This window comes from Corticium candelabrum, chromosome 5 (assembly GCF_963422355.1).
Source record: "Corticium candelabrum chromosome 5, ooCorCand1.1, whole genome shotgun sequence".
Classification (NCBI taxonomy): domain Eukaryota; kingdom Metazoa; phylum Porifera; class Homoscleromorpha; order Homosclerophorida; family Plakinidae; genus Corticium; species Corticium candelabrum.
In genome coordinates, this window is record NC_085089.1 from 482509 (window position 1) to 508195 (window position 25687).

Genomic DNA, 25687 nt, shown 5'->3' on the forward strand with positions numbered 1-25687 from the left:
CGTGCATGCACGTTCGTCAACCAAAAAGCCGTCATTGGCCTCAAACGACGCGGGCAAACGGTCCGGCAGCTTGAACGAGAAGGCAAACTGATGTATACCTGTCGAAAGACTGTCTTAACCTTGTGAACTGTTCCACAATTCGACAGCGTGGTTGAGATAGCACGTATCGTCTCGGTACATCTCCATAGGCTGTTGGTCTTCGGCTTGTGCTTCTCCCTGTATGGCCACGACGAAAGCGTATTGGCTCGTTCAATTGCAGAATAAGCTTGCCAGACAATGTTTGACCTGGATAGTAGACGGTCTGATGGCTAGTGAACTGGACAGAGAAACGATCGAGCTCGACGGGAACGACCATCTAGACAACTTTAATTTGGAATGTAGCGTGCGTTCACTGGTAGGTGTAGTGCTCGTGTAATAAATGTCGACATATGGTTGTTGGAGCTTGTCCGCTAGTCTAGGCGGAGTCACGCAGGATTCATAACTTTCGAGTGTACCTTGAAGGCTTCCAGGTCGTAGCGAACGGAGACTATGATTTGAATGATTTCCAGTTGCTGTGAACGTAATAAGAAAAACCGGCCAGAGATCTTTTCAGTTTAGTTACATGCTAGAAAAAAGCAGGCTACTAAACTTTTTATTTGAAATAGCTAACTAAATTTACAAAATATACTGTCGCGCGCTGTAACTTGTAAAGACTCCGAGGAACAAATTGAATTTAATTAGCTAACCCAGTGGAATTATGGCATCGTTGTGTTGTCTTTATCATAGACGCTTCTTTTTACTGCACGGCATCAGTTCTGTTTCTATGCGATTGTGCGCAAGAGTTAAGAGTCAAGGCACGTTGTGTAACATGGAATTCACGCGGAGACTGAAACGACAGCATGTACAGTCATACCTAGCCATCTCGATTCAACACAGACAAACAAACACTTTACATTACAGAAGCAAATCATCAAGGTCACTTAGATATCGAGTAAGATAAAGTTATATGATCAACATTTTGTCTAGTGAATTATTAATTAATTATATTGTAACGATATATTTAGATAGATAACAATATTGTGATTTAATAGGTAGAAGACATAGGAACTGTTCCTAATTTACTGTCAGCTATACGGCTATGTCTGGCGCCTTTCATAGGGTATTTGGTCATTAACCATGGCTACTCAAGTGCACTGGTACTATTTACTGCAGCCGGGGTGACCGACTGGGTATGTTGATTGTAGTTGATAGTTGTGTTTTCTGTGTATGTTTTCAGTTTGGCTGCTATTGCATGAAACGGATTGAATCTAACTGGATGAAAACTAAATCGAGTTGTAACTGATTTTTGTTTACTTTATAGAATCGTGATATGTTAAATGGTTATGATAGTAAAACTATGACTGAGTGCTATATCCACATTTGCTACAGGAACAAGGGCGTTGCTGGACCTCCAAAATTGAGGAGGCTAGCTGCTGGGGTTTAATTTTGTTATAAACCCCAGCAGCTGGCTTCCTTAATTTTGGAGTCCAGTGGCGCTCACCGGGTGACATCGAAGTTGCTTAAATAAAGCTTAGGTTGCATGTATTCTGCATGAAATCCCTTTTTGTGCCAATTCACCTGTGTATTTGTAAGATACTTTGGCATGTGGTGTTTCTGTTTCTTTTGTGTGGTGATCCCAATTGCAAGCTGTTTTGTTAGTGTACAGACATGACAGATGAGCACAAATTAAACCAAGTACACATAGGCTATTACTTACTGAGTGTTAACATGTTCCACTGTTCAGTTGTTCGAATGAGTGTTACATCACAGTATGCTAAAAATTTTAGTGATTGTGTGCCTGCAGACATTGTGTGTGTGTGCCTCTTTAGTGCTTAGTGGAAACTGCTTTGCTTGTATAGCTAGACATCAACATTTGCACATTAGATTCTTTGTGTAGAAAAAAACTTGCGTAATTCTGGGATTTGCTAATTATAGTTTGGAATTTGTGCTACCTTACACATAGTAAACTTAATTGAAACAGAATACACGCTTTCAGAAAAATATTACAATCTGCTTGAGTGTTGTGATTCACGAAGTCACTATATTGCGATACTTTCTGATTATGCTTTCCTTGTCTACATGTACAGCTAGATGGCTATATTGCACGGAATTTCAAGAACCAACGGTCAATTTTTGGAACATTGCTAGACCCACTTGCAGACAAAATTCTAATCAGCAGCTTAGCCATTTCGCTGGCATATGTTGGTATCATTCCAGGTATGAATATAGTCTACCTCATGTGAATGATTTGTAAATGTTAGTGACTTGCTGTGTTCTGGTTAGTTCCCCTAACTGCCCTCTTCCTTATCCGTGATGTTGGTCTTATTACTGCTAGTGTCTTGGTTCGTTATCAAAGTCTACCTCCTCCTGTAAGTGGCCAGCAATACAGACTCGGATGTACTGCGGCTATTTCTATTGATTCTTTGCAGAAAACGTTTAGACAGTTTTGGAATGTCAGGTATGCCACCACAGAAATAAAACCTACAGTCATAGGTAAAATCAACACAGTACTGCAGCTCGGACTTGTAATGTCCTCATTAGCTGCTCCATTGGTTGACATGGTGAACCACCCTTTGCTGCAAATGATGTGGTAGGTCCACATGTTGCATGATTTCCATGCTGTTTATATGTTGCTGCGTGTCCAGGTATCTGACTGCCACAACAACAGTTGCCTCTGCGGTCAGTTACATGGTATCAAAAGATGCTGTGAAAATTCTCAAACACAGACAGCAGTAGAAACTATCAGTGTACAGTACATACATTCCTATTACTTTGGTGTACAAAATCACTCAATCACAAGACTTGCAATTCTATTGGTACAGACAAATTCAATATTACATGTATAACCGAGGCACTAATCTAGAGTCATCAGATGTATCAAACTGCAGTCAGCATCAAAGTTGACAAGTTATATTATTATTTTGAAAAGAACTTCCAGTATACAACACCACCAATAATTCCTAGTTCCAGTAGAATGATAGTGATCATGATCAGTTTGTCTGTAACCACTCTATGGCAACAAACACACAATAATTAAACCGCACAACTGCTAAGACAGGCAGCCAGACTGCAGTTGCATGCAGCAATAGAATATCATTGTACCGTTTTCCCATTGAAATTAGAATTCTCTTGGCCTTTGACACTTGATCATCAGTTTCCTTTACAGTTGCTCCAGCTCTTAGCAGCTGTTCTCTCTGACCAACCAACTCTTCCAATGTCTCCACCCCAATTGTCTCTACAAGAGTATACAAGGGAATATGTTCAACAGCCAGTGAATCAAGTGTTGCAAATTAGTAGTGGGCACGAGTGATCAGTACGGTGTAAATATCTCACCTGACTCAGCAGCAACTTGCTTCGATCTTGCAATACTTTCTGATGCTCTGTTTAAGCTCTCTGAGCCTTTCAGTAGGCGATTTCTCTGACTGGCTTCAATTACCTGACAAATCAATTAGGAGCAGGTTAGAACCCCAATTAGTCATTTCAGATGTTGTTTCCAAAACTGGTTCCATCCGAACTAGCAGAAATACTCTATACAGGACGAGATGATCACAAATTAATACCCCAGACCCTGAGTTTAGTCTCTAAAGATAGTGTTCATGACAATTCTATCATCATCCAACACTGAACAGTCACACAATTTGCCATTGGAGTATTTCTTGCAGTGATGCAAATGCTACATTTGAGCTGTCTTTACATTCAGTGACAGAAATAGAAGAGGTTGCAACCCATGGGTGCACTTTCCTTTTGTACGCATTATGTAGCAGCATTCTAGAGTATCGCAGTATCCGTAGCAGGTAGCAACAATACTGACGAAGTTAACTCTTACTGGGCACCAATAGCACATTTGAAGAGTTGATTATAAATGATTTTTAGAGTTTTTTATTATCGATTGGGTCATATGGATCCTTTCCATAAAACACAAAAACTTATCATAGTATAGATCCAGGTAAACTACCCACAGATACAATAAACATACCGCTGGATCTTGAGTTCCATATGTTCGCCCACCTGCAAGCAAATCATCTCTTGACGACGCAGCAGAACTGGCTTGTCTCTACACACCAATGAAATGTAGTTTATATTGTTATCGTCAGACAAACTTTCTCTGCATTACCAATTCCCGCTTGGCCTTTTCAAGATCAGATCTGTGTTTCACGACTTTACTGTGCATGCTCATCCGAAAACTTGCGGGCGCTATCTGCGCTTCAGACTCCATCTCTTGTAGCTACACAGTTGCAAGTAGGCACAACACATACATATTAATTAATTAATTAAATTAACAGTATATGTCAACTCGTAGAAACCACTTCATTATTACAAAACTGACCACACGCTCTGCATCTTCTGCCCGTCGTTCTAGTTTTCTTATTGTTGACTTCTTCTGCTCTACTCGAAGACAACGCAAGTTTTCCTACTGTCAGTTTTCGAGAAATTTAAAGATCCCTGAAAGGAACCCACCTCCAGTTCGCTTAGATATTACTCTTAAATCGGTCCGTATGTCTCCCATAGCCGCTTTAAAGTCATCATCGCAGTCCTCAAACCGTTCCGATGACATGCTGTCGCCTACTCACTGTCACGAGACTAATCGCTATCGAACCCGTATGTGTAGCGCTTTAAGTCTAGCCTCGGCCTCCCAGACCCGTGTAGCGCCGATTCAAAACTGTGGAGGACGATTTTAAATCGGCGCTACACGGGTTTGGGAGGCCGAGGCTACTTCAAGTCAGCCTCTCCCTTCTAGCGTAACTAAGCCTGACAAGCGACTGTGCGTGTACACACAATAACAGAAGCAATTTCAAATTTCAAACTACAATTCTGATATAAAGAGATAAACCTAGGCCTGATATCAACTACTCTCTGCTCTATCCAATTGCAACTGTTCCTTACTAAACAGTGGCCGATACAGAGTCTAATGCCGCTCTACGTCAGTAACCATACAATTTGTCGGGCACTTAGTACAGCAAGAATTACAATCATTACAACATTCCAGAAAGCAGTCAAAAATTACATAGCAAATCATATTGGTACAACTGCAAGTAGCCTTCTCTTCATCCTACAATCAATGCACAAAAAATCAGATGTACACATGATCCTTACATTAATAACGTATTTATTACTAATCAGTGCTTATATTTACAAGCTAAAAATACATTTGCACAAATTTTGGTAATGCATTCCTATTTCAACTAACCTTAGCGAGAGAGTCTTCTGCTGCTGCTGTTTGAATTCCGTAAACAGCAATAGGAGATTTGTGACTCATCAGTGGCTCCTTTTCTGACTTTTCCCTCTCCTCATCCTCTTCATCCTCCATAATTCCCTGTCAAAATTTCTATGTCGTTGATTCTTTAGTGATGTAAACATAAGTAAAATTTGCTCATACACCTAACAACTACTAGCTTGTTATATGTTCATCACATTATGTAAATTGAGCTGCAGCTCTAATTGTGAAGCTACTTGTACTGCAGGTTTCAGGTGTTAGAATTTACGATTTACCTGCATTCATGTTTTTTAAAATTCAGAAATGCGATTTTGGATGTGATAAAACTAAAACATCAAGTTGGATTCACAGCACAACCCAACTTTCACACATACTACTCAATGCACCCTTGAAACTAAAACCTTGCAAGGCTTGTCCTACCAGCTGTTCTCGCAGTTTTGTCAAATCTTCTCTGTATTGTTCAACTCGTTTTTCCTGAAGTTTAGACACAGCATCAATCTTTGTTCTCTGCACCTATAGAAATTGTAAACATATATGAAGTAGATTTACAACCAACACAGTTAAATTTGAAAATAATTCTACGCCATTGTCCCAAAAGACTTGGTAATTAACATTTAATCCAATAAAAACATGACATGATGTTGAACTGACTGGGAGCTACAAAATATTAGTAGGTCCACTAGAGTACTGAAAGAACTGACCCATTAAATGCACCAGGTAAACCCCTCTACTACGTATTTCTCAATTTTGGCTTCTGCGTTCAGAAAAGCAACCTTGCTAATCATTGTTTGCAGGTTTTCAAACTGACGACAAAACAACAGGTCATCCATAATTATAATCCACAATAATTGTTGCTGTCATGCATTCTGTACATACAATATCAACAGGCAGTGATGCCTGGCCACCTATGAAATTACAACTTCCAAAATCTAATCAAATAAGGCAAGTCTAGCAATTTACTAGCTTAGTTAGGTCGTTAGATGTAAGTAGGCAGGATACAGCACGCGTGCACGTAGTCATGCACAATTGACTATTATATTCTAAGTCACCATGCAAACAACAAGAATGAGTTTCTCGACAACAAAATTAAGAAACAACGCATTGCGGTCTATGTATATTTATTTATTCACCAACCAAATCTTCTGCTTCAAATAATCTCCTTTCAAAAACTTGCATGTCTCTGTTTTCAGAGCCTAGATTTTCACCAAACACACAAAACAAACGAGCAACCAATCAGAGTAGGTTTCTAGTGCAACAGGTTTGCTAGAGTAGACGTCTACATCGCAATCTTCCGTTAATCACATGCCACACACCTTGAGGTCTCGACAAATCTACGTCGGTATGCAGGGTTGCAAGTAGATTTCGAAGTTTCAACTCATGCTCCCCGATAGCTTCCTCGTCCATAGCTATTGACATCGAAGCTCCACCTAAGTCAGCGCGCGCTAAAAGCCGTCACGGAGGTTGCGTCATTCTAAAACATCTTGTCACGGAAGCTGAGTCATTAGCTAAGGACGTCAAGGAAGTTACTGGTAGGTTATTCTGTATTCAATATGCGTGGAAAATAATATGCGCGAAATTTTCCACGCGTCTATAGAATAATACGCTAACACGACGGGTTTCACAGTGTCTACACATTGTCCGTCCCGCCTAGCGCGGCGGTTAAGGTCTGGGTATCTGGGTACGCGAGACTATTGTACGCGCGTTAGCTTTGTACAGATGGGTCTGCTGCAGTCCTCATCTTCTGCGGAGTTTTCGGGTGGCAATGTGTTTATTCCACTTTTTGTCACTGCAATTGCATTATTAGTTGGATACTTTGTATTTACAAAAAAGAGGACGGTACGGTGTCGTTGACGGTCTCTTTAGAGTAGTTTGTCACAGTTTAGCAAATAAAGTTTGATTTACCTACATTTTTGTGTCTGTATTGTAGATAATGTTGATGGTGCACAAGAACATTTGGAAAAATATTGATCACAAGAGTGTGTCTGCAGCCTTGCATCCGGTCAGAGATGAAAGTGTTGCATGATTTTAGTTTTAGTTTTTGTTTGCTTGTATGCTCATTTGTTTGTTGTTACACTGTCACTAAAGTAAACTAGAGAATGACTGTCACTAAAGTAAAGTTAGAATGACTGTCACTGTAAGATCTACAGGTCAATTTTTTGTCACTGAAAGTTTTCTTTTTGAGATTTATCGATGTTTTATTTCTTGTTCTTAAAGTTAATGAAATGATGTATTGGCAGGTGCTTCCATTTAATACAGTGAATGGATGGACTCTGCTGGGAGCAGACAATGGCAAACGCTTGTGGCTGCAGACTATTAACTCTTTGGGGGACAAATGTCCATTGTTTGGTGCATGCAGTATTATTGAAACTAGCCCTAAAGTAAAGTGTTTCTATGAAGTGCTAATTAAGTCAACTTTAATTAAGAATCCGTGTATTTGTATTTTATTACTGGATGTAAAGGAGGTTATTTCAACTTTGTGTGACACCACTCAGCAGCCAGATTGGGACCCACTTGTTTCACATGTGAACGTTGTTTCTACACCCACAATACATGATGATTTTCACTATGATGTGGTGAAAATAGTTGGAACTGGAAACAAAGGTAGCTACAGCTTAACCAGGTAACAACATTAAAGGATAGATTTAGTTGGTAAACATGGCAAATTGTGTGCATTTATCTTTTAATTAAGATGTTGGAGAATTTCTGATAGTGGGTGCTGCTGGGCATTGTCAGTTTATGTTGATGGCGACATAGGAGATGTGAAATGGACTTACTGGAAAGCTGATCCCATCGAAATGGAAGGACTGGGTATGAATTAGTAAATGATAATGCATGGACAGTTTGATAGGTGTGGGTGTGGGAGGTGAGTTGGTGGGCTATGAATGGGTGAATGACAAAGATGGACAAACAAACAGATAAATGATCAAACAAACAGACATTCAGATAGACAAACAACATGCTAATTTTATTGGGGAGGGGGGATTTGTTGTGGCTTCTAGTTACGCCTGAATTTTGTAGTCAGTTTAGGTTAAGCAAGTTGTATGTTTATCTTTTGAAAACATGACATGTTTCAGATGGATTTTCAGTTGTTTCATTATGCATTGGGACATCAGTTGTGTGTCTGAAACCGCCAAGCTGTTTAACTACATGGCTCCAATCATTGCAACAACATGTCACACTAAGACAATGTGAAACGAATCATAAAATGTCAGCTCCTCGGCAAACAGTAACAACTATTGAAAGTTCAATGGAGACTAGGGTCATCGAATGTGATAGCAGTAACAGTAACAAGTATGGCTTTGTGTTTGTTATATCACTTTTGTGTCAATTTGTCTCAGTCTGTCTCTGGTCTGTCTGTTGGTCTGTCTGTTGGTCTATCTGTTGGTCTGTCTGGCTCAACGTATGTATATTTCATACTTTCTGTCTGTCTTTTTTCAGTCTCGTCTTTTTTACTATTTGCCCCCCTGGTTGTCTTCTTATATGTCCATTCATGTGTGTATTTCTCAATGAATGTGTCTTGCTGTGTCCGTCTTTGTCTGCTCTTGCTATGTCTCTTATTGCTTTGATGTAGTGTAGCTGTACTTCACTAGTAAAGTCTCTCCATTACTGTAGGGTAGACAAGCCTACAAAGTCTTCAGCTGTGGTATCTTCACAAATACAATCAAACTTAATTGTGAATATCAGGCAGCAGCCTGCTCTAGACAGCCAACAACAACGGTAACAGTGTTTATTACTCATTGTCAATATGATGCTTTTCATTGCATCTTCCGTATACATAGATGGTTTGAGCTGTGTAATGAATCAGCACAGACAGTTCTGACAGTATCGTGTGCTACTGTTGATGATGGATGGGAGTTTGTCAATCAGACAAAGTTTGAGTACTTTGATCATGCTGCACTGTATGGTACGTGTGATGAGCTGTTGTGATGCTAGAGGTGTGACTATCATGAAGAAGCCTTCTACGAGTGAAGGATCGTCTGTAAATAGAGTAAAGGGTACAGCTGTGATTGCGGCCCCTCCGTTTTTTATTCTCTCTTACATTAATGACTTTGATAAAAGCAAGAAGTGGAACGAAATGTTTGATTACGGTGAGACATTTTTGAACAGATGGACAGGCAGACAGACAGACAGACAGACAGATGCATTGCTGATTTGATGAGCAATACCAAAAAATTACAATGAAGATTGACTGTGGAAAGTACCAATAACATTGTATCATCTATTTTTGCAAACCCACAGTCTCAGCGCTCATCTACAAGGTTTAGGTCTCTTCAGGGAGTAGGAGCAGGTGCATGGCTTGACTCAATACCTCTTTCAAGAAAGTTTGCATTAAAGCCTGGCGAGTTTCGTCTAGCAACATGTTTGAGGTTAGGTTGTGAAATGCCCCTTGGATCAGTGATTTCCACTTGTGATTGTGGGAAGATGTTGATGGGGATGGATACCATTTTCTGACTTGCAAAACTGGAGGTGGGCCTATATGGACTCATGAAACTATCGAGCGTATGGAGCAACTGTTTACAGCAACTAAATATGACACATCAGTGAGAACCAAGGAATCTACTTGGGAGTATACATTAATACTGATGACAGACCCGATATCATTGCATTTGATGCACAATCTGGCTGTGACATTTCAGTGGCTCACCCATGGGTCAAACGTATTATTTCCCAGGCAGCTTTGGAAGATGACGCAGCTGCAGCCAAACGAGAAGCCGTCAAATCACAGAAATATGTTGGTGAGTTGGACATGTGGGGCAGATTCTCTAACTGTATTGCCCTAGTGTTTGAACATTTTGGAAGATAGGGACATGATGCTCTTCAGTTCCTTAATCGACTGTCCATTCTCTTAACAGATGAAGATGGAGGGAAGAACAGCAGAGAGTTCAAGACGTACTGGCGTCGCTGTTTGTCTAATGTGATTAGTAGAAAATTAGGAAGAGCAGGACAGTTTAAAACTCTCTGAACATTGATGAAGCATTTGTTAATTATAAGTAGTTGGGTTTTGTTGTGTGGCCCATTGTGGGCTTTTGGACTAGTGTTTGGACAATTAGACTGTAATAGTGCTGATGTATGAAAATATATGTATTCACAGAGACAGACAGACAGACAGACAGACAGACAGACAGACAAACAGACAGATGGACAAACAGACAGACAGACAGACAAGCAGACAGAAACTGTAGGTAGATGACACCTGACAGATAGATTGGCAAACTGTGGATAGACGGACAGAGAGACAGGTGTTGCAGTTAGTTGCTTGTCGTGTAATTATACATTCGGTATTTGTGTACTTTTTTTGGTAGTAATAGTTTGACGTTATGTACATGTACATGCTTAATTTGCTTTTATATCTTAGGAGAAATAATCGAACAAATTACTGTAAACACCAGAGTATGTCATGCCATCATGATTGTTTCACTCCTTTTGTAATATGTTGCTTTTTTTCAGGTCTCTCGACTTGTATATAAACCTGTGTTTCCTACAACTGGACGTGATTTTTGTCTTGTGACTGGAGTTCGGCAGCTGGGTGATCATACTTTTGTCAGTGCTGTGTCATCGGTATGCTCTTATGATTAAAACAGGCCTGTCTATTTTTGTCTGCTTTTGTGCAACAGATTAATAGTATTGACTACTTCAGTGACTGAATGCTAACTCTGTGGTTGCATAGGTGAAACATTTGTCTTGTAGGGAAGACAAGAAGTATGTGAGGTAAGTAGACAATGTAGTCACTTGGGGTTACATTTGTATTTGTCAAGGACCAGTTGATAATGCATTGATGTGTGCTGTGAGATGTAAAAGTATTGGATTTAGGCATTTTTTTGATGGACTGTCTTTTATTTACTTTTATTAATTTCATCTATGAGCCATTGGAAATGCTACATTATTATAGAGTCACGTGACTGTGTGTGTGTGTGTGTGTGTGTGCGCGCGCACGTGCGCGTGCATGCATGCATGCAATATATGCTCAAAATGTCACATGTAGCACCCCTTTGCATTGGGCTGTGGAACACGATCTTCGTGCATGTTTTGGTGGTGATTGATTGGTTTAGCAGTTTTGGCTGATTGATGTTACACACAGGCAGACAAACAGACAGACAGACAGACAGACAGACAGATACTTTATTCTCATATAGACTCTACTTGCACATATGCTAAGGAATGTGTAAAGCAAACCAGTGCTGTACTTGCAAACAACGAAGTCATATTAACAGACAAATAGACAGACAGATCAGCCTTTTATGGGTATACTAAACAAACATGTTTATAGTTATAGGTTTGTACTCATTACAGTTGGACATTAAATTTGTGTGTTTGCCTGTTGATGTTTGTGCCTTAATATGTGGACTTGAGAATTCAATCAGTTTGTAGGTTTCAAATGAACTAATGGAGCAAGGGATTGTGGGAGTTCTCAATAAAAGAATGCATTTTACTCTTCTGGCAGTGTGCATTTAATAGTTATGTCCATGCATACTTAGACATCAACACATGTAATGTTTGTAGTGGTACTCTGATACAGTCAGACCTTATTATTCTGACCATGTTTGTCCCGCTGGTTTCTGTCAGACTAACGCAACTTTTGGATTATCAACTACACATGACTTAACGCAAATTGGTTTCACATGTCAGTGTTCCAAACTTTGTGACAGACGTAGTCGTCACCTTGGTAACCTCACAAAAGCTTCAGTCACCAAGGAGTTTACGATCGTTCCATATATTTCATAAATATCAAATAGTGATACTGATTGTTGTGGTAAGTAAACGATATCCCAGGACCCCAGAGGTGCCACCCCCAGCCCGACCTGAACAATTTCACTATTCTACTCTACAACATAAAGACAAAAATTCACTGGGTCCATCATAACTTGAGTGACTCTAGTCGTCAGGATGGCAACCTCGCTGGAATAATTGGTCGTCACATGAACTCAGGTAGTCATCAAATGACAACTTGACGACCACTTTTTTTAACACTGCGTGTGTACCTAGCTTTGTCAGAAAGTGAGGGTGTTGGATTGTCGGGTGTTGGAATAAGGAGGTCTGACTGTACTATATGTTTAGTCTGACGGCAGGGAGATGTAGTTCTGTTATGCTACTCTATAAGTTGATTAAGATTGATTGACTGGATTCTGAAGTATAGTGTGTAAATTGAGTTTGGACATTTGGCAATTGTTTTCTAGAGCTGAATCTCACGGGAGTGGTTTTGCAATCATTAGAGATGCGGAAAATGGAGAGAAATGCACTGTCACTTACACTACACATGTAGATCTGAAGGGTGAGTTAGTTGATATGCAGTTGGCAAATGAGATAATTTGATATAAATTAACTTAATTAAACACTTGCGTTGGTACAGACTGAGCCCATTCTTTGCATTTATGTTTAACTAAAATGGCTCTTATAGTTTTGTGGTTATAGTTACTAGATGTGGGAACCTACTGCTTCTAGTTACTGTCAAAGGAAACTGTATGACAGAGTGCCTTTATTCAGTAGCTCACAGTTACTAAGTAGACAGGAGGTACTGGTCAGACTACTGAGTTGTGTTGTTGCAAAGTGAGATTTTGTGTTTCGTTGAATCAGTTGAATCACGTAACAAACACTGCGAGTGGCTGTTAGTTTGAATGCAAAGAATGACGTCCAAAATATTTATTGTCTAAAATATTTTATTGATCAAGTAAAGAGTAATGTGTTTCAATTGTTTGTCAGGACGTGTGCCAACGTTTGTTGTAAACAAAGTGGCCTCTTCTCAGCCTTTGTGTGTTGCTGTGTTGCGGGATCTTGTTGAACAAGACTACAAAGTGCTGACTAATGAAGAAAAGCAAAGATGGCAGACAATGACTTTAAAGAGTTATCTAAGGCGAGGTGAACCAGAGAAAGAAGAAGAAGCGGAAGAAGAGGAAGTTGAGGTTTCACAAGAAGGCAGTGATAATAATGATGGTGTTCAAATGAAAGAGGAAATGGAAAATGAACAGGTGGGAGGATCTGGTGAGAATACAAAGGCACTGCGCAGTGCAAGTGAGAGTGATGACATGAACGTGGAAGAAAGCCTTTCAAGCATTACACTTGATATTGATTTACCACTCAGTGAGCCTTAAATTGCTGCCTCTTGTGTCATTTTAATATTTGGTATTATAGCTAGTGAATCTGAAGTTGACTATCGAACTCTTGGTAACCAAATGTGTGGTGAAATTATGGCTGAGGTGAGCTAGTGACATTATGTTTTATTGAAAGTATTTTGATGCTGGTGTTGCTGTAGTTTCTCATGGCATCAACTGTTGATCTGCAGTCTTCAAAGAAGCAGTCATCTGGCGGATGGATGTGAGCAGAAACTGAAAGTTTAATTTAGAGCAGCTCAAATTGTGGTGTGTTTTAGTATGCATGTTACTGAATTTTATATCAACATCATAGGTTTCAAGGTGTTGAAAAAGATGTGCTTATGATGAAGAAATTGATGCCAGATAGCAAGTTTGATGGGTATGAACTCATTGCAATACATCATTTCTAAACTTATTGAATCAGTCATATTATTTTTGGGTAGTTTTATGGGCAAGGGCATCATTGAACTTCCACCTGCTGTAGTGTGGGCAGCTGTGAAGGATTCTCGTACCAGATTTAGCTATGATAACATGCTGAAGGTTAAATTTGTAGCTGTGTTTGTGCATTTGTCAGGTGTACATCTTTTTGTTGCTCATGTTTTGTCAGTAATGTTGTTGTTACTGTTTTGGAGGTCGATTGCTTTGCATGTTGTTTTTTTACAAGAAATAAGAAAGAAGTAGTTACTTCATCTAGAGTATTTGTATTTTGCAGACACTGGACATAGTTGAAGTGATTGAGCCAGGCCTTCAAGTAGGTTAGTAATTGTTTGTTTCTGCTATGCGTGATTATGGTTAAGCAGGTTGTGGAACTTGATTTAGTGTATTGCACACACGAGGCAACAAATTGCTTTGTTAAGCAAGCAAGAGATCTCTGCTATCTTCATTGTGAACGTGAAGATGTAAGTGGTTGTGAGTGTGTCAGAATGTCAAATTGATGTCAGAACATTTGAAATTGTTTGTTGAAACAGTAGTATGTGCAATATTAGCTTGAATGTCATTTAAAATTTTGGATGAATCAAGAGACACTACTGAGTATCGTAGACACACTATAATGGTAACTTGACCATGGTGTTAATTAAAATTTAGTGGGGCTGCTTCAACTGCATGAGTTCGCGTTCAGCTGTTTCCTCTGAAGTGGGATGAGGGGTGATCTACTCGAAAAGATTGAGATTGGCAGCAATTGACCAACAATTATTTGAGAGACTAGCTCAATGTAACAAACTCAACAATACATAGAATTAGGCAATTTGAGTAGAGATGGACATTTGTACGTGTACATTATTGTTTGCATGTTTATTAGTTGACATACTTTAGATAGTGACTTCTATTCCATTGATGTTCTACTCCGTAGCTATAACTATGTTGCTTTTGTAGTCGTTGTGAACACGATATCTCAGTCTGTTTAACTTAGTTTGATTAGATGATATAGGACCTAAGATAGTTAATTATTGTACTTTGCTATCTATAATATCACTGCCCACTCTGCCATATCTGTTTGTCATTTTTATTGTTTACGTTATTCTTATAGCCATCTGGTAAATTTGTTGTTGCTGGAAGATCTATTGAGCATCCTAAGTGTCCACCCAAACCCAACCTCGTGAGAGCTCATGTCAGCTGATCTATTTTGTATATCGGTGTGTTATGTGAACTTGATAAATGTATGTATACTGTTTAGGTCATTGCTAGTGGATGGCAAATTGAGGCACTGCAACAAAGGGATCGCACAATATCATCAGTTTCATATCTTGTTCAGGTTCATAATTCACAGTGGGTAGTGCTGCATTTGAGAAACCTTTGTATACTTGTACAGGTGAACTTGGGTGGCATGGTGCCAGTTCGACTGCTGAATATGATTGCAAAACGGCAGCCATTAGCAGTTGCTTACCTGAGAGAGTATCTTACTTCATCTTAATGGGATTCAATTGATTTGCAACAGCTTTTGTAGTCTATAGTTTCATTTGAGCAGCAATTTGCAGTTTTTCATTTTTTTGCAGATGATGATAAAACAGCTTATTTTGTTGGTAAATAATTAGAAAAAGCGAATATACAATTAGAGTCAATCTGTACTCAACAACACATTAGCCATCTGGGAAGAGTGTAACCGTGTGTTCAATTTTGTCCACGTGACTCTTGTTCGATTCACGTGACCTCTGAATGGCGTCTTGCGTGTCAGTGAAAGGCAGGCTGGAGCAGGCGGAGAAATATAAGACAGAAGGCAATGAACACTTTCGACAGAAGGCATATAGGAAAGCGATAAAGAAGTATCACTTTGCGTTGCTGCAAGTGAAGGACATATCAGTGAAAGTAACTGCATCAGGAATTACCAAAGACGCGTGTAATCAAACGGAAAAGGAGAATGCCGAACAGATTAGTAAAGGATGCCATAACAATCTAGCAGGTTGGAAAATCTTTGTGTAGTCTGTTAAATATGTATACACACTGTAAATGGATATAAATACAACGTTTATTAAGATATATCTAGATTTTATAATCCAAATTAAAGAAGACAACTGTAGAATCTTTTGAGTTATCACAGCTAGGTGTTTGAACTGATAACCGTTCTGATCCAGACACAGATCCAGACATAGATGTAAGGTAAACATTCAAGTGTGTATACATTTTTGGAACACCCTGTAGACACACTGTATGATTACAGTATATCAAAAATGAGGTACGATACGATATCAAATTGTACGTATTATATTTGAATCAGTTTGCCAAACTATAGTAGTTTGTATTGTGTTTAATTAATGATCAAAGCTCATGCAAGATTTTATTTGGAATACACAAGCAGCTAAATATGAGACACCACAATTGGGTGTACAGATTGTTGATTGTCCATCATATCTGTCCATCTTCTCACAGTACCTTAGTAGGATAGATGGCAATCTGGTTTCAATTGTAGTCAGATTGTCATTATTTGCATAACTATCACTAGGATAGGAAAAAATCCCAGTAAGAGTGGATTTAGCTACTAGCCAGGCTCTAGCAGGTAATCCATCAACTTGACTGTATGATTTGTAAATAATTTATGAATTTGATGAAGTACGTGTACTATATAATTTTTGTGTATCTGCTTGTAAGCAGTTGATCATTTGCCTGTAGCCTCAGAAATGACTATAAGTTGCCACAGCTATAAATAGACTGATGTTTGTGCAGCCTGTTTTGTCAAAACTGAATCATGGGACAAAGTTATTGAGTACACAACTAAAGTTGAGTCCTCACTTATAATCAGACACAACTCTTTGTACGAGTGCATTCTCTGCTACGTAGGTGCTAGAAGGTGAATCACAAAATGTAAAGGCACTGTTTCGGCGTGGACAAGCATGGTATAACAAAAGAGACTACGAGAAGGCACATGATGATCTCACACTAGCACAACAGCTAGAACCTTCAGGTAGTCTTGTGTTAAAGTTAAATCCAGAAATAGCATGTTATGTATAGGCCATTGGTGTCTTCCAGATTCAAGTATAAGGATACACCTCAATGCATGTCGGAAGGCATTAAAAGACTCCGGAAAAAGAGAGAAACAGATGTATGCTGCTATGTTTAGTTCTGTACGATAATCAGATGATCTTGTTGAACAGTAGCATGATCTAAACACAGATCAGTAGCACTAATAATATAGTTATTGTATAGTTGTTAGTGTTGCAGGGGTAAGTCAATGTTCATCTCTTTGCACACATCTCGAATAGCTAGCAACAAACGGTCCATATCTGTGCTAAACAAATGTCCAATGTTGCCAATTCGAAAGCAGTCTGCTTTGGTTACCTTGCCAGGATAAATAACCATGCCTTTGTTGTTTAAGCGCTGGTAGAATTCATTGAAGCTGAAATTTGGATGTGATGGATAACGATAGGAAGTAATGATATAGCCTTGATGATTTGAGTCCAAATACTCTTTGAAACCCATCTCTGCCATCCCAATTTGGAGAACCTTCCTGTTTTGTTGATATCTCTTAGCCCGGGCCTCTATTCCACCCTCTACATCTAATTCCTTAAGAGCTTGTTTCAGAGCCAACATAGCATGAGTTGGTGGAGTAAATCGGAACTGACCATTTGTTTCTAGTCCATTATACTGAGCCACCAAATCGAGACTGACACTACGCGACCAGCCTTTGCATGCAAGAAGTTTCCTTGAGTTGGCTAGGACATATGAGAAACCGGGAACAGATTCAAGACATTTGTTGCACGAACTGACCATGTAGTCGACTTGAGCAGCTTCCAAATCAAGTGGCATACCACCAAAGCTACTCATTGTATCGACAAAATAAGCCGCATTCGGTAACATCTGCTTTACCAGACGACCCACTTCTTCTACAGAATTTACAACTCCTGAAGTGGTTTCACAATGAACAATACTCACATTGGTAAAACTCTGATCACGTGACACGACATCACGGACTCGTTGCACATCAATAGTCTCATCCTCAGGGAATTTCACCTCCTCAACATCGATGCCGAGAACTCGGCAGATGCTCGCAGACCGTTCACCATACGCGCCGTTCGTGAGCGCCAGCACTCGGCCTCCTTGTCTTGGTACAGTCGTCGTTAGAACTGACTCCAACGCGTACGTTCCACTGCCTTGCACTGGCACACATGTGAATAGGTCGGTCGATAAACCGGCTAGCTCTACTAGTTTTCGACGAATGAACGCAACTGTCTGCACAAATTCGACGTCTCTAGATCCGAGATCTCTCAGCATGGCTTGTTTTGTGGCAGCGCTCGTGTTCAGAGGTCCTGGCGTGAACAACTTCTTCTCAGCACTTTCGGTTGCTAGTGAAAACCATCTACGTGCACTGCTCAAGATCCCAGCACAACGGCTAACAGGAGCTCTAGCAGCCCCCTGACGATACATAACGTGTCAATCTCGATAAATCACACAATGCACGTAGTAAACCATGTACACTAGTACCGTCCTTGCTATAACACGTGGGTTCGCACTTTCATGGAGGAATAGATCCCGGATAATGTGATTTAGCGCCCAAAAAATCGGACGGTAAGTGTACCTTCTGTCATTTTGACGCTCGTTCTTTCATGGGTGAAAGAATTCTCCGAATTGGTTTTCTTTTGATAGCTTTACGCTCTCATCCCACTCTCCGTGTTGCATCCTCACAAATTATCAGGTTGAATGTAATTTATGGAGATATAATGGAGTTCTACTTCGACTTTGGTAATTTTTCTATGTTGACATGCAGATTGGAGACGTTTCCGTTTGATGACGACGTCTTTCACTATCGGATTCCTGTGAGCTGGCCGCTAGATGCACACTAACACGTGTATAGTAATACAAAACTGTAATCTCGAGCGTTTGTCTAGACTGCCATACTAGACCATGGCCTTAGTTCTACAGTGATTACGACTTGTTGGTGCATAGAACTCATTACCTGAGTCCGTGTACACTAGCAAAAATTGCGCTATTTCTGGGCTGGATTCCGAAGCTATGGTACCGGTAGGTACCGTACCGTGTATACGATACCGCACAGTACGTGTGGTACAGTACAGTGTACCGTGCATGAGCTGAATGCTGCTGCATTTGTTTGGAACTCATTTTCGAAGTAAATTCTGAGAGAGAATAAACAATTGTAGTTAGGCGAAATTCATGCAGAGCTTTTCGCGGCCGTTTTTGCCAGTAAATGTTGAAGGGTAGGCTTTGAAAGGTTGCTTTGTTACTATGGAACACAATTTGTACGTACAGTTAACAGAAATTTCATATTCAATCGAGAAACCTTGTCGCCGTGCAGTTTATCTAATACCAAAGATTGTGGCAAGCGCCGATTCGTGTTGTACATCATCGCGTTTTTCTTTTATAATTAGTTTGTTGTCTACTTTGATTTTCAAGCAAGAGCTGGTGCACTTAACGCAACTTGGAGTATTCCAGATGACTGCACAATACAGAAAAGAAGGTAATCAATCATAAGTGATTGCAGTTGTACTTGAACATGTACTGCAGTAATCATAGGCTTGTTGTTCTATTGGCATCTAAAGTATTCTGTTTATTCATATGTAACAGGAGCGCTACTAGCAATGTTGCACTGGAAGTTCTGTGTTCACAGCCAGGAGATAAACTAATCACGCTTAAACAAAACGATTCATTCTCTGAGGTTTGTTTTACAACAACTTTCACAGTCACAGCTAGTCAACATAATGGAACGAATTCTTACAGACTACTAGAGTGACTTTAGTTGACAGCTTAGATTGTTATAGCTGGTACGCAGCAGCTGAATCGAATCAAGAAAGGTACTACTTTGAAAGTTATTTCTTTCTACGCATACGTTCGAGAACTGCTAGGACGTAAATTATGTCTAAACGGCGCTTCTTGTTTGTTTACTGTCGCAGCTTGCCAGTTTGTCATGCTCGAAAAATTCTAAGCAGCAATGTTGTGTCAACGTTAAGTTGTTTTTCGCTAAGGTTATAATTAGTTTAGTAGGTTGACAGTTTGTAATACAGTAAAACAGTTTTTGAGTAGTGACGTGGTAACGTTATACTTTGATTGTTCTATGTCTGACAGACGGTATGCAAATGGTAGCTGGTCAACAGTACTTCGCGTTTGGATTGTCGACCACAGACATTCGACTGATGAGGAGAGACTTCACAACATACTTCTTCCTTCTGAGGTACATTGTAAAGACGTTCTCTTGATACGTTTTATACGAATACACACTATTTGTTGGTATTTTTTCAGCACTCGGAAACATTGACATTTCAGTACTATTCCTTGGGTGAAGAACCCCATTTGCAACTGATGGATATCGCATACAGTAACCATTTAGAGATCAAACAAAGCGGTTTCAACACGTCAACTGGGTCATTAAGATTTCAAATTAACTAACAAAACGGTTTGTAACGTGGCGTTTTTGTCAGAGTCTGGCAATTTTTGCTCGTCTCTTTGTCTGGTGAAGTACCGTTAGTTGTGCGTGGGAATGATGTCATCATTTTAGGGTGTGGAATAAGGTTGGTTGTCACCTTGCCTCTATACAATCTAAGTTAAGTAATTAGTCAACCTGTCTGTATATCAAATTGTCAAAGCATGGAATACATGTAAACGGTGACTACTTAATCAATAACACAGTGATTAGACTGTTTAATATAAGGATACAATGATATCATTTCTTACAATGTGAGGCAAATTGTATAAATACTACTGCATTGTTTGTTTTTCAACTTGTGTATGCTACTGTTTGTTTATGGCCATAATCCAGTTTGCTTTATATTTAGTTAACTAAAATTTAATTTTCTATAGGTGAAGGCCCATTTTGCATTTATTTAATGCTGTTACTGCTTCGAGTTACTGTATCCAAAACAAAACACTTACTTGGTTGCATGGACACTCAACATACTCTTGACGTTGATAGTTGTCTCGTTGACGCTTCTCCAATTGCTTACTTTACGGTCACTGCTGCTTGTGGTAACAACATATTTACTTGTTTCGTTTTCAATATCAAATGTAGGGACGGAGTATTGCTTCTGTCATTTGGACGTGTCGTGGTACCATCGCTAAGTTTGGCATCGGTAGGTTGTCACTGTGAAGTCTATATTTCCTATAGTGCGAACACGTGCTTTGTAATTGGTGCAGACTACGATTCTTACCACGGGGAAATCCAAATTAATACAGGTATGAATTAGGAATGCAACTTATTTGTAGACAGTCAATTGTTGTCTTAAATGCTTATCTCGCAGCATCAACAGGAGCTGAATATTGGTGTTTATATCTTAAAGTGAGACTCGAATTGATAATATTTTATAGTACAAGTGCTGTAGCCGTTCGTTTGTAGAAACGGCACGTATTTGAGCAATAGCTACTTCAAGACCTTCGAAGAATTAAGACTTCCTTCTCAGGTTTATTGTTGTTTGTGTTTATGCTTTGTCATTTGTCGGTCAGTATATTTGTCGTATAATTTTCTTTTATGTCTCTTGCAATTTTTGTCTAACGTATGTTATACTTGAAAATGTTAATATCTTAGCACTTTTCAAGTCGATCAGTGGATGACGCGACCTTTTTGGACAAGAACCTTTTGTTACTGATCAGCTCGGACGTCTACGTTATTGATCTTGAAGGAGGCTTTGTAGCCAGCTTGACCAGCTTAGATGCTTCGGTTGATCGCATTCAGGCAGTCTCCTTGGTAGTTCGCGGAGCCATTGACGGAACGTCCAGTGTATGTTCCTTGTGTCTACTTAATTAAATCTCTACTTGACTGTCTACTTTACGTTTGAGTTTTTGTAGCTACAGCTGTCTAACGCTGCCGTAGCTGTTTGGAATGGAAAGGTACATTGTGGAATTCTTAATTAAGTGAAGTTGAGACATGCACTGTAACTTGACGTGACTTGGTAGAATCAATCGGACAGGTTTCTTTTGTCAATGGACGGAGGTCTCACATTTTCTACCATATCTCTGCCCCTTTCTGCTTCATCGGTAAGTGCACTGAATCTTTTGTGATGGCAACGTTAACTCCTCTCTGATTTGAGTTAGCTGCTCATCTGGAGTATCGGTTTTCATCCTTTTTCTCCTGTTGTCGCGCTGTTAGTGGCAAGTCACAAAAGCAAAACAAAATCAGTGGTTTTGTGGACGAGTTTTTTGTCTTGTTTTGTATGGTAGTAATAATTTATCTTTTTTTAGTTTTACTATTTCCAATACAGTAACAATCAGTGGGAACCGCATACGTCTCACGAGTTTCTTCTTGGTTTCGACAGTGAAGTCACGCAGCCTGACTTTGCCTGGTTTCCTAGAGGATCTGGTGAGATGCTGTTGTGGGATTCCTCTCGAGTTTACTACAGTACAATAGCAGGTTGTTTATGGCCATTATCTTATACCGAACATTGATTGAACTATAGAGACGTGCTTGTTGTCGATTCTTTCAAAAGGAAGATCAGGATCTTTGCTGCGCTTTATCAGAGGTCCTTATCTCAATGACGAGCAGTTAATATTAAACGAATTTATCTCCGAGGTCCATGCAGGTAACGCTTTATATTGTAATGTTGTAATTTGTATTGCACATCTCTTAATCATGTCTTGTCATCTTCATAGCTCTTGACGGCACTTTTGTGATTTTGACGACAATAAAAAGGCTGTTTGTGGGTCATGCAGGGACGGAACATGTTTTACTGGTTAGACCGCGGTTGTTCGTATGAGTCTTCTGCTTCGGTACGTGCATGGTATTTAATGAATTTAGGTAACTACTGTTGCTCATCCTGATAGTTACGTCTCATTGGCGTTTGACAGTTCCTCAAGGCTGCTACTGGTTATTGCTCAGTCTTCGTTAGTTGTCTTTACGTCAGTAAGCCACTATAAAAGACAGTGCTGTCTAATTTGCTAGATATCACATAAAGAGGCACTACCTGCCGTTGCGTCAGCTCATTCAAAACAGTCTGCAAAGAAATTCAAATTGTCCTGTAAGACTGCTTTAGATTTTTGCAGCAAAGTGTTTTGTGCAGTTTATACCGGTCACTACAGTACATCCACTGGTCAAGTAATTTTCCTCTCGATCTCTACTATGTGGATATGAATGAGATCTTGCAGGTTTGATCGTTATACATTCTTCTTTGTGTACTGCAATCAGAGAATGCCGTCTGTCGCAGTTGTGGTCATATTTAGTGCCAAAGGCGTGGAAGTCTAATGAGCTGACGGTATCATCAACATGCTACAATTTTTTGTTCTGTGCGGAGTGTCTGTTTAGATTCTTGTGTCAGATTTCTCTATTTTGAACGTAACAATCGAAAGTGCCGAACAACTAGCTACCACTCAAGGCATCATAGTTAGAAACGAGGTATGTCACAACATTTACTCCGTGCATTCTACAGTTTACTATCATTGCCCTTGTACGCGCTAAAGACGATACTCTTGTTCGAAAATGCTGCACTGTCTTCACAGTAAGTTGTTTACTTTGCAGTCACATTGTCTGATGTAAACATGTACATCTATATTGCTAACAAGATCAGAATCAGGGAAGATTGTTAGCATCAAGATAATGCCTGCCAATAGCAGTCTCTTGTGTTTCCAGCCAAGAGAAGCGGTCACTATCACTGCCAAGTAGACATAACGAGAATAAACAATTGTCTGAATTTTTAGGTTTCTCACTTAATACTCGGATGTCCTCCTTACCGCATTATCAAAATCCATTTAGGGTGTGTCGATTGATGCGTAAGATTTCCGGCTTCGGCTAGAAACCATTGGTACCGTATTGAGTAGGAACGATGAAAATTCGGACTACTGTAAATCATACATGAACTACGAGAAATCATCTTCACGTCAGCCCAAGGTAATGCACGTCTCGTACTGATACAGGACAGCGATAAGGCATCGATACGCAATAGTTTAATACGTAGACTTTGTATGCACACTATCGGTATTTAACCTAGCTACACCGCAGCATGCTAAACACGCATACTCAAATTTAGTTACGAGAAAGGATAAAGCAAGCCGAGTACTTAGTTGAGCAATCTCGTGGAATTATTCGAATGTGTAGTGTCGTTAAACTTTGATACAGTATAACTACAGCGTTTACGGTTGTCCTCTTCGTGTGAAGTACCACCAAACGTTTCTGCCAAGTCTGGACTTGTACGTTGCTCTATGTGTGTTGAAAGGCGTTAAGGATCAGTTGACCTGTTTCTGTTTGTCTCGCAGATATGATAGAGACGCAGTAGTTGACTCGGTCGCGGCGGACTTCATTTTGATAGATGAATTGGGTAACTCAGGTTTATCATACACTCATACTGCTAGAGAGGTAACGAACAATGGTAACTCATTTCCGTCATAGTTGTTCACTTTCAGAGTCGTTACTAAATTAAGGTGGGCTGCTTACGCACACCGGAATGGTTGAAACAACTGCAAGCTCGTTCAACAGTAAATTTCACTGTACCAGCACAGGCAAGACTTTTTTTTAATTACCCAGTGATTTCTTCATTACTTGATATGCAGAATCTGTTGGTATAATAGGGATATCATTCTTGCTTCAACAGTTCAGTTGATGTCAGCAGTGATGACTATCTCGATGAAGCTTACCTTCTTCTCAACAGCTCATCTCCAAACCGCTTGAGACTGTCTTCAGGAGATGGACTTTACCTATTCACAGCAAAGATAATTGCAAACGGCTACAGGTCAGTGTGATACCCTAAAACATAGAAACCAGACAGAATTTGTCTCTCTTGGTAGCTATTGTAACCTTGAGACACGCTTTGCCGTCAAGATTTATGGCACTCCTTTTCGTTCTGTGGCTGGATATGCTGTATTAGGTACTTGCTGTTTGGTTGGTATCGGTGCTCTTATCATTGTTTACTACGTCCAACGACATGAAATAAGAAAGCGATCATCAGCAGACAAAGACAAGTAGGAAAAGAAGTATCATGGAGTGGAAGCGTTGCTTTGCCCACATATTCTAAAGGTTCACCGTACAGAATGAGGATTGACCTTTTAAGATTAAGATTGCAACACATGATCATGCGGTATGGATTCTAGAAACTAGGTAGATGGATGTCATAGGGATCAATCGCCTTATTCAACTTCCTTCCACTGTCAGTAAGAATTCGATTTTCAGTGCTTGAAAGGGCTAATGAACCATGCACAGTATATATTGAGACTAACTACAGCACTGTACCTACTACACGAGGTACAACAGTGAACACATAGTTACACTTCTAAACATTTCAAACTGTGACGTGGTGACCTCACGTCAGTCACATCGCCCCACCCTATGGACGGTAGCAATAATAATAATAATAATAATAATAATAATAATAATAATAATAATAAAATCAGTTACCTGGTATACTCTGCTGCTTCGCTAGTGTCCAAAAGGCGGGGCTTAAAGACGACGAAGTCAACCAATTCTCAAACACCGACATGGAGACGAAGGCTGGATATGGAGATTCTCACACTTCGACGTGCGATCTCACTGTTGCTGGAGGTTAGAAAGGGTTCATCGGGCATTCGTATGTTACATGAACTCCGACGTCTTCGGCATCGGTTGGGCATTTCCTGTTCGGAGAGTTGTGAGGTCTCCATCAATCGATTGAAAATGGAACTTAAGTCCAAGGTCGAGCGGACCAGGAGGCTGGAGAAGAATCGTAAGAGACTTCGCCAGAATGGTTTGTTTCAACGAGATGCTGGACGGTTTTACAGAGAGCTGGATAAGCAGACTATCCGGGTCACTTCCCCGCCATCCGAGTCTGAGATCGAACAGTATTGGGGTGGTATCCTAGAAACTGAGGTACATCACAATGAGTCTGCCTTCTGGCTGAGACGTCAAACCGATGACGAGACGCACCGGAAAGATGAGCAGCAGTGGTTACCTATCTCAGACAATGAGGTCACATCGTGTCTCAAAAGGATGGGGAACTGGAAGTCTCCTGGTCCAGACAAGGTTTATGGTTTC

The 25687-nt window shown here is 39.9% G+C and overlaps 7 protein-coding genes across 8 annotated transcripts; 4 read left to right on the top strand and 3 right to left on the bottom strand.

Moving 5' to 3' along the window:
- The first annotated feature begins 733 nt into the window (after window positions 1–733).
- Window positions 734–2879, top strand: LOC134179713 (cardiolipin synthase (CMP-forming)-like). 2 transcript variants are annotated; one of them, XM_062646646.1, is made up of 6 exons: window positions 734–970; window positions 1071–1208; window positions 2106–2235; window positions 2302–2387; window positions 2448–2608; window positions 2664–2879. In XM_062646646.1, the coding sequence occupies exons 1-6, from the start codon at window positions 737–739 to the stop codon at window positions 2752–2754; spliced, it is 840 nt and encodes a 279-aa protein (XP_062502630.1). In that variant the 5' UTR covers window positions 734–736; the 3' UTR covers window positions 2755–2879. The 2 variants fall into 2 exon arrangements, with proteins under 2 accessions (XP_062502630.1, XP_062502631.1); XM_062646647.1 differs by lacking the exon at window positions 1071–1208.
- On the bottom strand, window positions 2767–4610 carry LOC134179714 (vesicle transport through interaction with t-SNAREs homolog 1B-like). Its single transcript, XM_062646648.1, has 7 exons — window positions 4477–4610; window positions 4346–4404; window positions 4133–4243; window positions 3995–4072; window positions 3352–3454; window positions 3121–3253; window positions 2767–3028 (listed from the first exon to the last, which is right to left on the bottom strand). Exons 1-7 carry the CDS (start codon window positions 4571–4573, stop codon window positions 2935–2937), a joined length of 675 nt encoding a protein of 224 aa, XP_062502632.1. The 5' UTR covers window positions 4574–4610; the 3' UTR covers window positions 2767–2934.
- A 200-nt stretch (window positions 4611–4810) lies between these two features.
- LOC134180344 (uncharacterized) lies at window positions 4811–6665 on the bottom strand. Its single transcript, XM_062647481.1, has 5 exons — window positions 6547–6665; window positions 6368–6426; window positions 5654–5746; window positions 5207–5332; window positions 4811–5068 (listed from the first exon to the last, which is right to left on the bottom strand). Exons 1-5 carry the CDS (start codon window positions 6647–6649, stop codon window positions 4925–4927), a joined length of 525 nt encoding a protein of 174 aa, XP_062503465.1. The 5' UTR covers window positions 6650–6665; the 3' UTR covers window positions 4811–4924.
- Window positions 6666–6939: 274 nt separating this feature from the next.
- LOC134179815 (uncharacterized) lies at window positions 6940–15386 on the top strand. Its single transcript, XM_062646782.1, has 23 exons — window positions 6940–7069; window positions 7161–7232; window positions 7471–7611; window positions 7693–7853; window positions 7923–8041; window positions 8308–8524; window positions 8846–8950; window positions 9013–9105; window positions 9167–9321; window positions 10590–10624; window positions 10682–10792; window positions 10902–10942; window positions 12409–12503; window positions 12932–13309; window positions 13361–13425; window positions 13482–13543; window positions 13634–13699; window positions 13764–13860; window positions 14033–14075; window positions 14140–14219; window positions 14849–14929; window positions 14996–15073; window positions 15131–15386. Exons 1-23 carry the CDS (start codon window positions 6950–6952, stop codon window positions 15230–15232), a joined length of 2517 nt encoding a protein of 838 aa, XP_062502766.1. The 5' UTR covers window positions 6940–6949; the 3' UTR covers window positions 15233–15386.
- Window positions 15387–15467: 81 nt separating this feature from the next.
- Window positions 15468–16921, top strand: LOC134180017 (tetratricopeptide repeat protein 9C-like). The gene is made up of 4 exons (XM_062647078.1): window positions 15468–15718; window positions 16480–16532; window positions 16594–16717; window positions 16783–16921. Exons 1-4 carry the CDS (start codon window positions 15475–15477, stop codon window positions 16884–16886), a joined length of 525 nt encoding a protein of 174 aa, XP_062503062.1. The 5' UTR covers window positions 15468–15474; the 3' UTR covers window positions 16887–16921.
- Window positions 16922–16962: 41 nt separating this feature from the next.
- On the bottom strand, window positions 16963–18331 carry LOC134180016 (2-aminoethylphosphonate--pyruvate transaminase-like). The gene has a single exon (XM_062647077.1). The coding sequence runs from the start codon at window positions 18175–18177 to the stop codon at window positions 16963–16965; it is 1215 nt and encodes a 404-aa protein (XP_062503061.1). The 5' UTR covers window positions 18178–18331.
- Window positions 18221–24859, top strand: LOC134180572 (cation channel sperm-associated auxiliary subunit epsilon-like). The gene is made up of 35 exons (XM_062647753.1): window positions 18221–18251; window positions 18301–18318; window positions 18397–18445; window positions 18518–18566; window positions 19137–19225; window positions 19333–19423; window positions 19486–19559; window positions 19831–19936; window positions 20005–20126; window positions 20184–20273; window positions 20771–20831; window positions 20896–20934; window positions 21000–21037; window positions 21095–21158; window positions 21284–21475; window positions 21544–21585; window positions 21652–21732; window positions 21790–21876; window positions 21937–22105; window positions 22182–22274; window positions 22345–22424; window positions 22490–22575; window positions 22634–22709; window positions 22771–22836; window positions 22896–22943; window positions 22994–23083; window positions 23149–23186; window positions 23251–23329; window positions 23386–23441; window positions 23506–23575; window positions 23804–23874; window positions 23941–24040; window positions 24106–24183; window positions 24253–24413; window positions 24469–24859. Exons 1-35 carry the CDS (start codon window positions 18221–18223, stop codon window positions 24644–24646), a joined length of 2862 nt encoding a protein of 953 aa, XP_062503737.1. The 3' UTR covers window positions 24647–24859.
- The last annotated feature ends 828 nt before the right edge of the window (window positions 24860–25687 follow it).

Bases quoted from the DNA above. Each gene is read 5' to 3' on its own strand.
- LOC134179713 (XM_062646646.1), top strand. From the start codon at position 737: ATGGCATCGTTGTGTTGTCTTTATCATAGACGCTTCTTTTTACTGCAC. The intron at 2,388-2,447 runs GTAAGTGGCCAG...GATTCTTTGCAG, and splicing joins ATCAAAGTCTACCTCCTCCT to AAAACGTTTAGACAGTTTTG. The intron at 2,609-2,663 runs GTAGGTCCACAT...CTGCGTGTCCAG, and splicing joins CCTTTGCTGCAAATGATGTG to GTATCTGACTGCCACAACAA.
- LOC134179714 (XM_062646648.1), bottom strand. From the start codon at position 4,573: ATGTCATCGGAACGGTTTGAGGACTGCGATGATGACTTTAAAGCGGCT. The intron at 4,073-4,132 runs GTAATGCAGAGA...ATTGGTGTGTAG, and splicing joins AAAAGGCCAAGCGGGAATTG to AGACAAGCCAGTTCTGCTGC. The intron at 3,029-3,120 runs GTACAATGATAT...TTGTTGCCATAG, and splicing joins CTAATTTCAATGGGAAAACG to AGTGGTTACAGACAAACTGA.
- LOC134180344 (XM_062647481.1), bottom strand. From the start codon at position 6,649: ATGTCAATAGCTATGGACGAGGAAGCTATCGGGGAGCATGAGTTGAAA. The intron at 6,427-6,546 runs GTGTGTGGCATG...GTGAAAATCTAG, and splicing joins AGATTTGTCGAGACCTCAAG to GCTCTGAAAACAGAGACATG. The intron at 5,333-5,653 runs GTAGGACAAGCC...AAATTTTGACAG, and splicing joins CAAAACTGCGAGAACAGCTG to GGAATTATGGAGGATGAAGA.
- LOC134179815 (XM_062646782.1), top strand. From the start codon at position 6,950: ATGGGTCTGCTGCAGTCCTCATCTTCTGCGGAGTTTTCGGGTGGCAAT. The intron at 7,070-7,160 runs GTACGGTGTCGT...TCTGTATTGTAG, and splicing joins TATTTACAAAAAAGAGGACG to ATAATGTTGATGGTGCACAA. The intron at 13,861-14,032 runs GTTAAATTTGTA...TGTATTTTGCAG, and splicing joins GCTATGATAACATGCTGAAG to ACACTGGACATAGTTGAAGT.
- LOC134180017 (XM_062647078.1), top strand. From the start codon at position 15,475: ATGGCGTCTTGCGTGTCAGTGAAAGGCAGGCTGGAGCAGGCGGAGAAA. The intron at 16,533-16,593 runs GTTGAGTCCTCA...TCTGCTACGTAG, and splicing joins TTATTGAGTACACAACTAAA to GTGCTAGAAGGTGAATCACA. The intron at 16,718-16,782 runs GTAGTCTTGTGT...GGTGTCTTCCAG, and splicing joins ACAACAGCTAGAACCTTCAG to ATTCAAGTATAAGGATACAC.
- LOC134180016 (XM_062647077.1), bottom strand. From the start codon at position 18,177: ATGTATCGTCAGGGGGCTGCTAGAGCTCCTGTTAGCCGTTGTGCTGGG.
- LOC134180572 (XM_062647753.1), top strand. From the start codon at position 18,221: ATGTACACTAGTACCGTCCTTGCTATAACAC. The intron at 19,424-19,485 runs GTTTGTTTTACA...GAATTCTTACAG, and splicing joins AAAACGATTCATTCTCTGAG to ACTACTAGAGTGACTTTAGT. The intron at 23,576-23,803 runs GTAATGCACGTC...ACTTTGATACAG, and splicing joins CATCTTCACGTCAGCCCAAG to TATAACTACAGCGTTTACGG.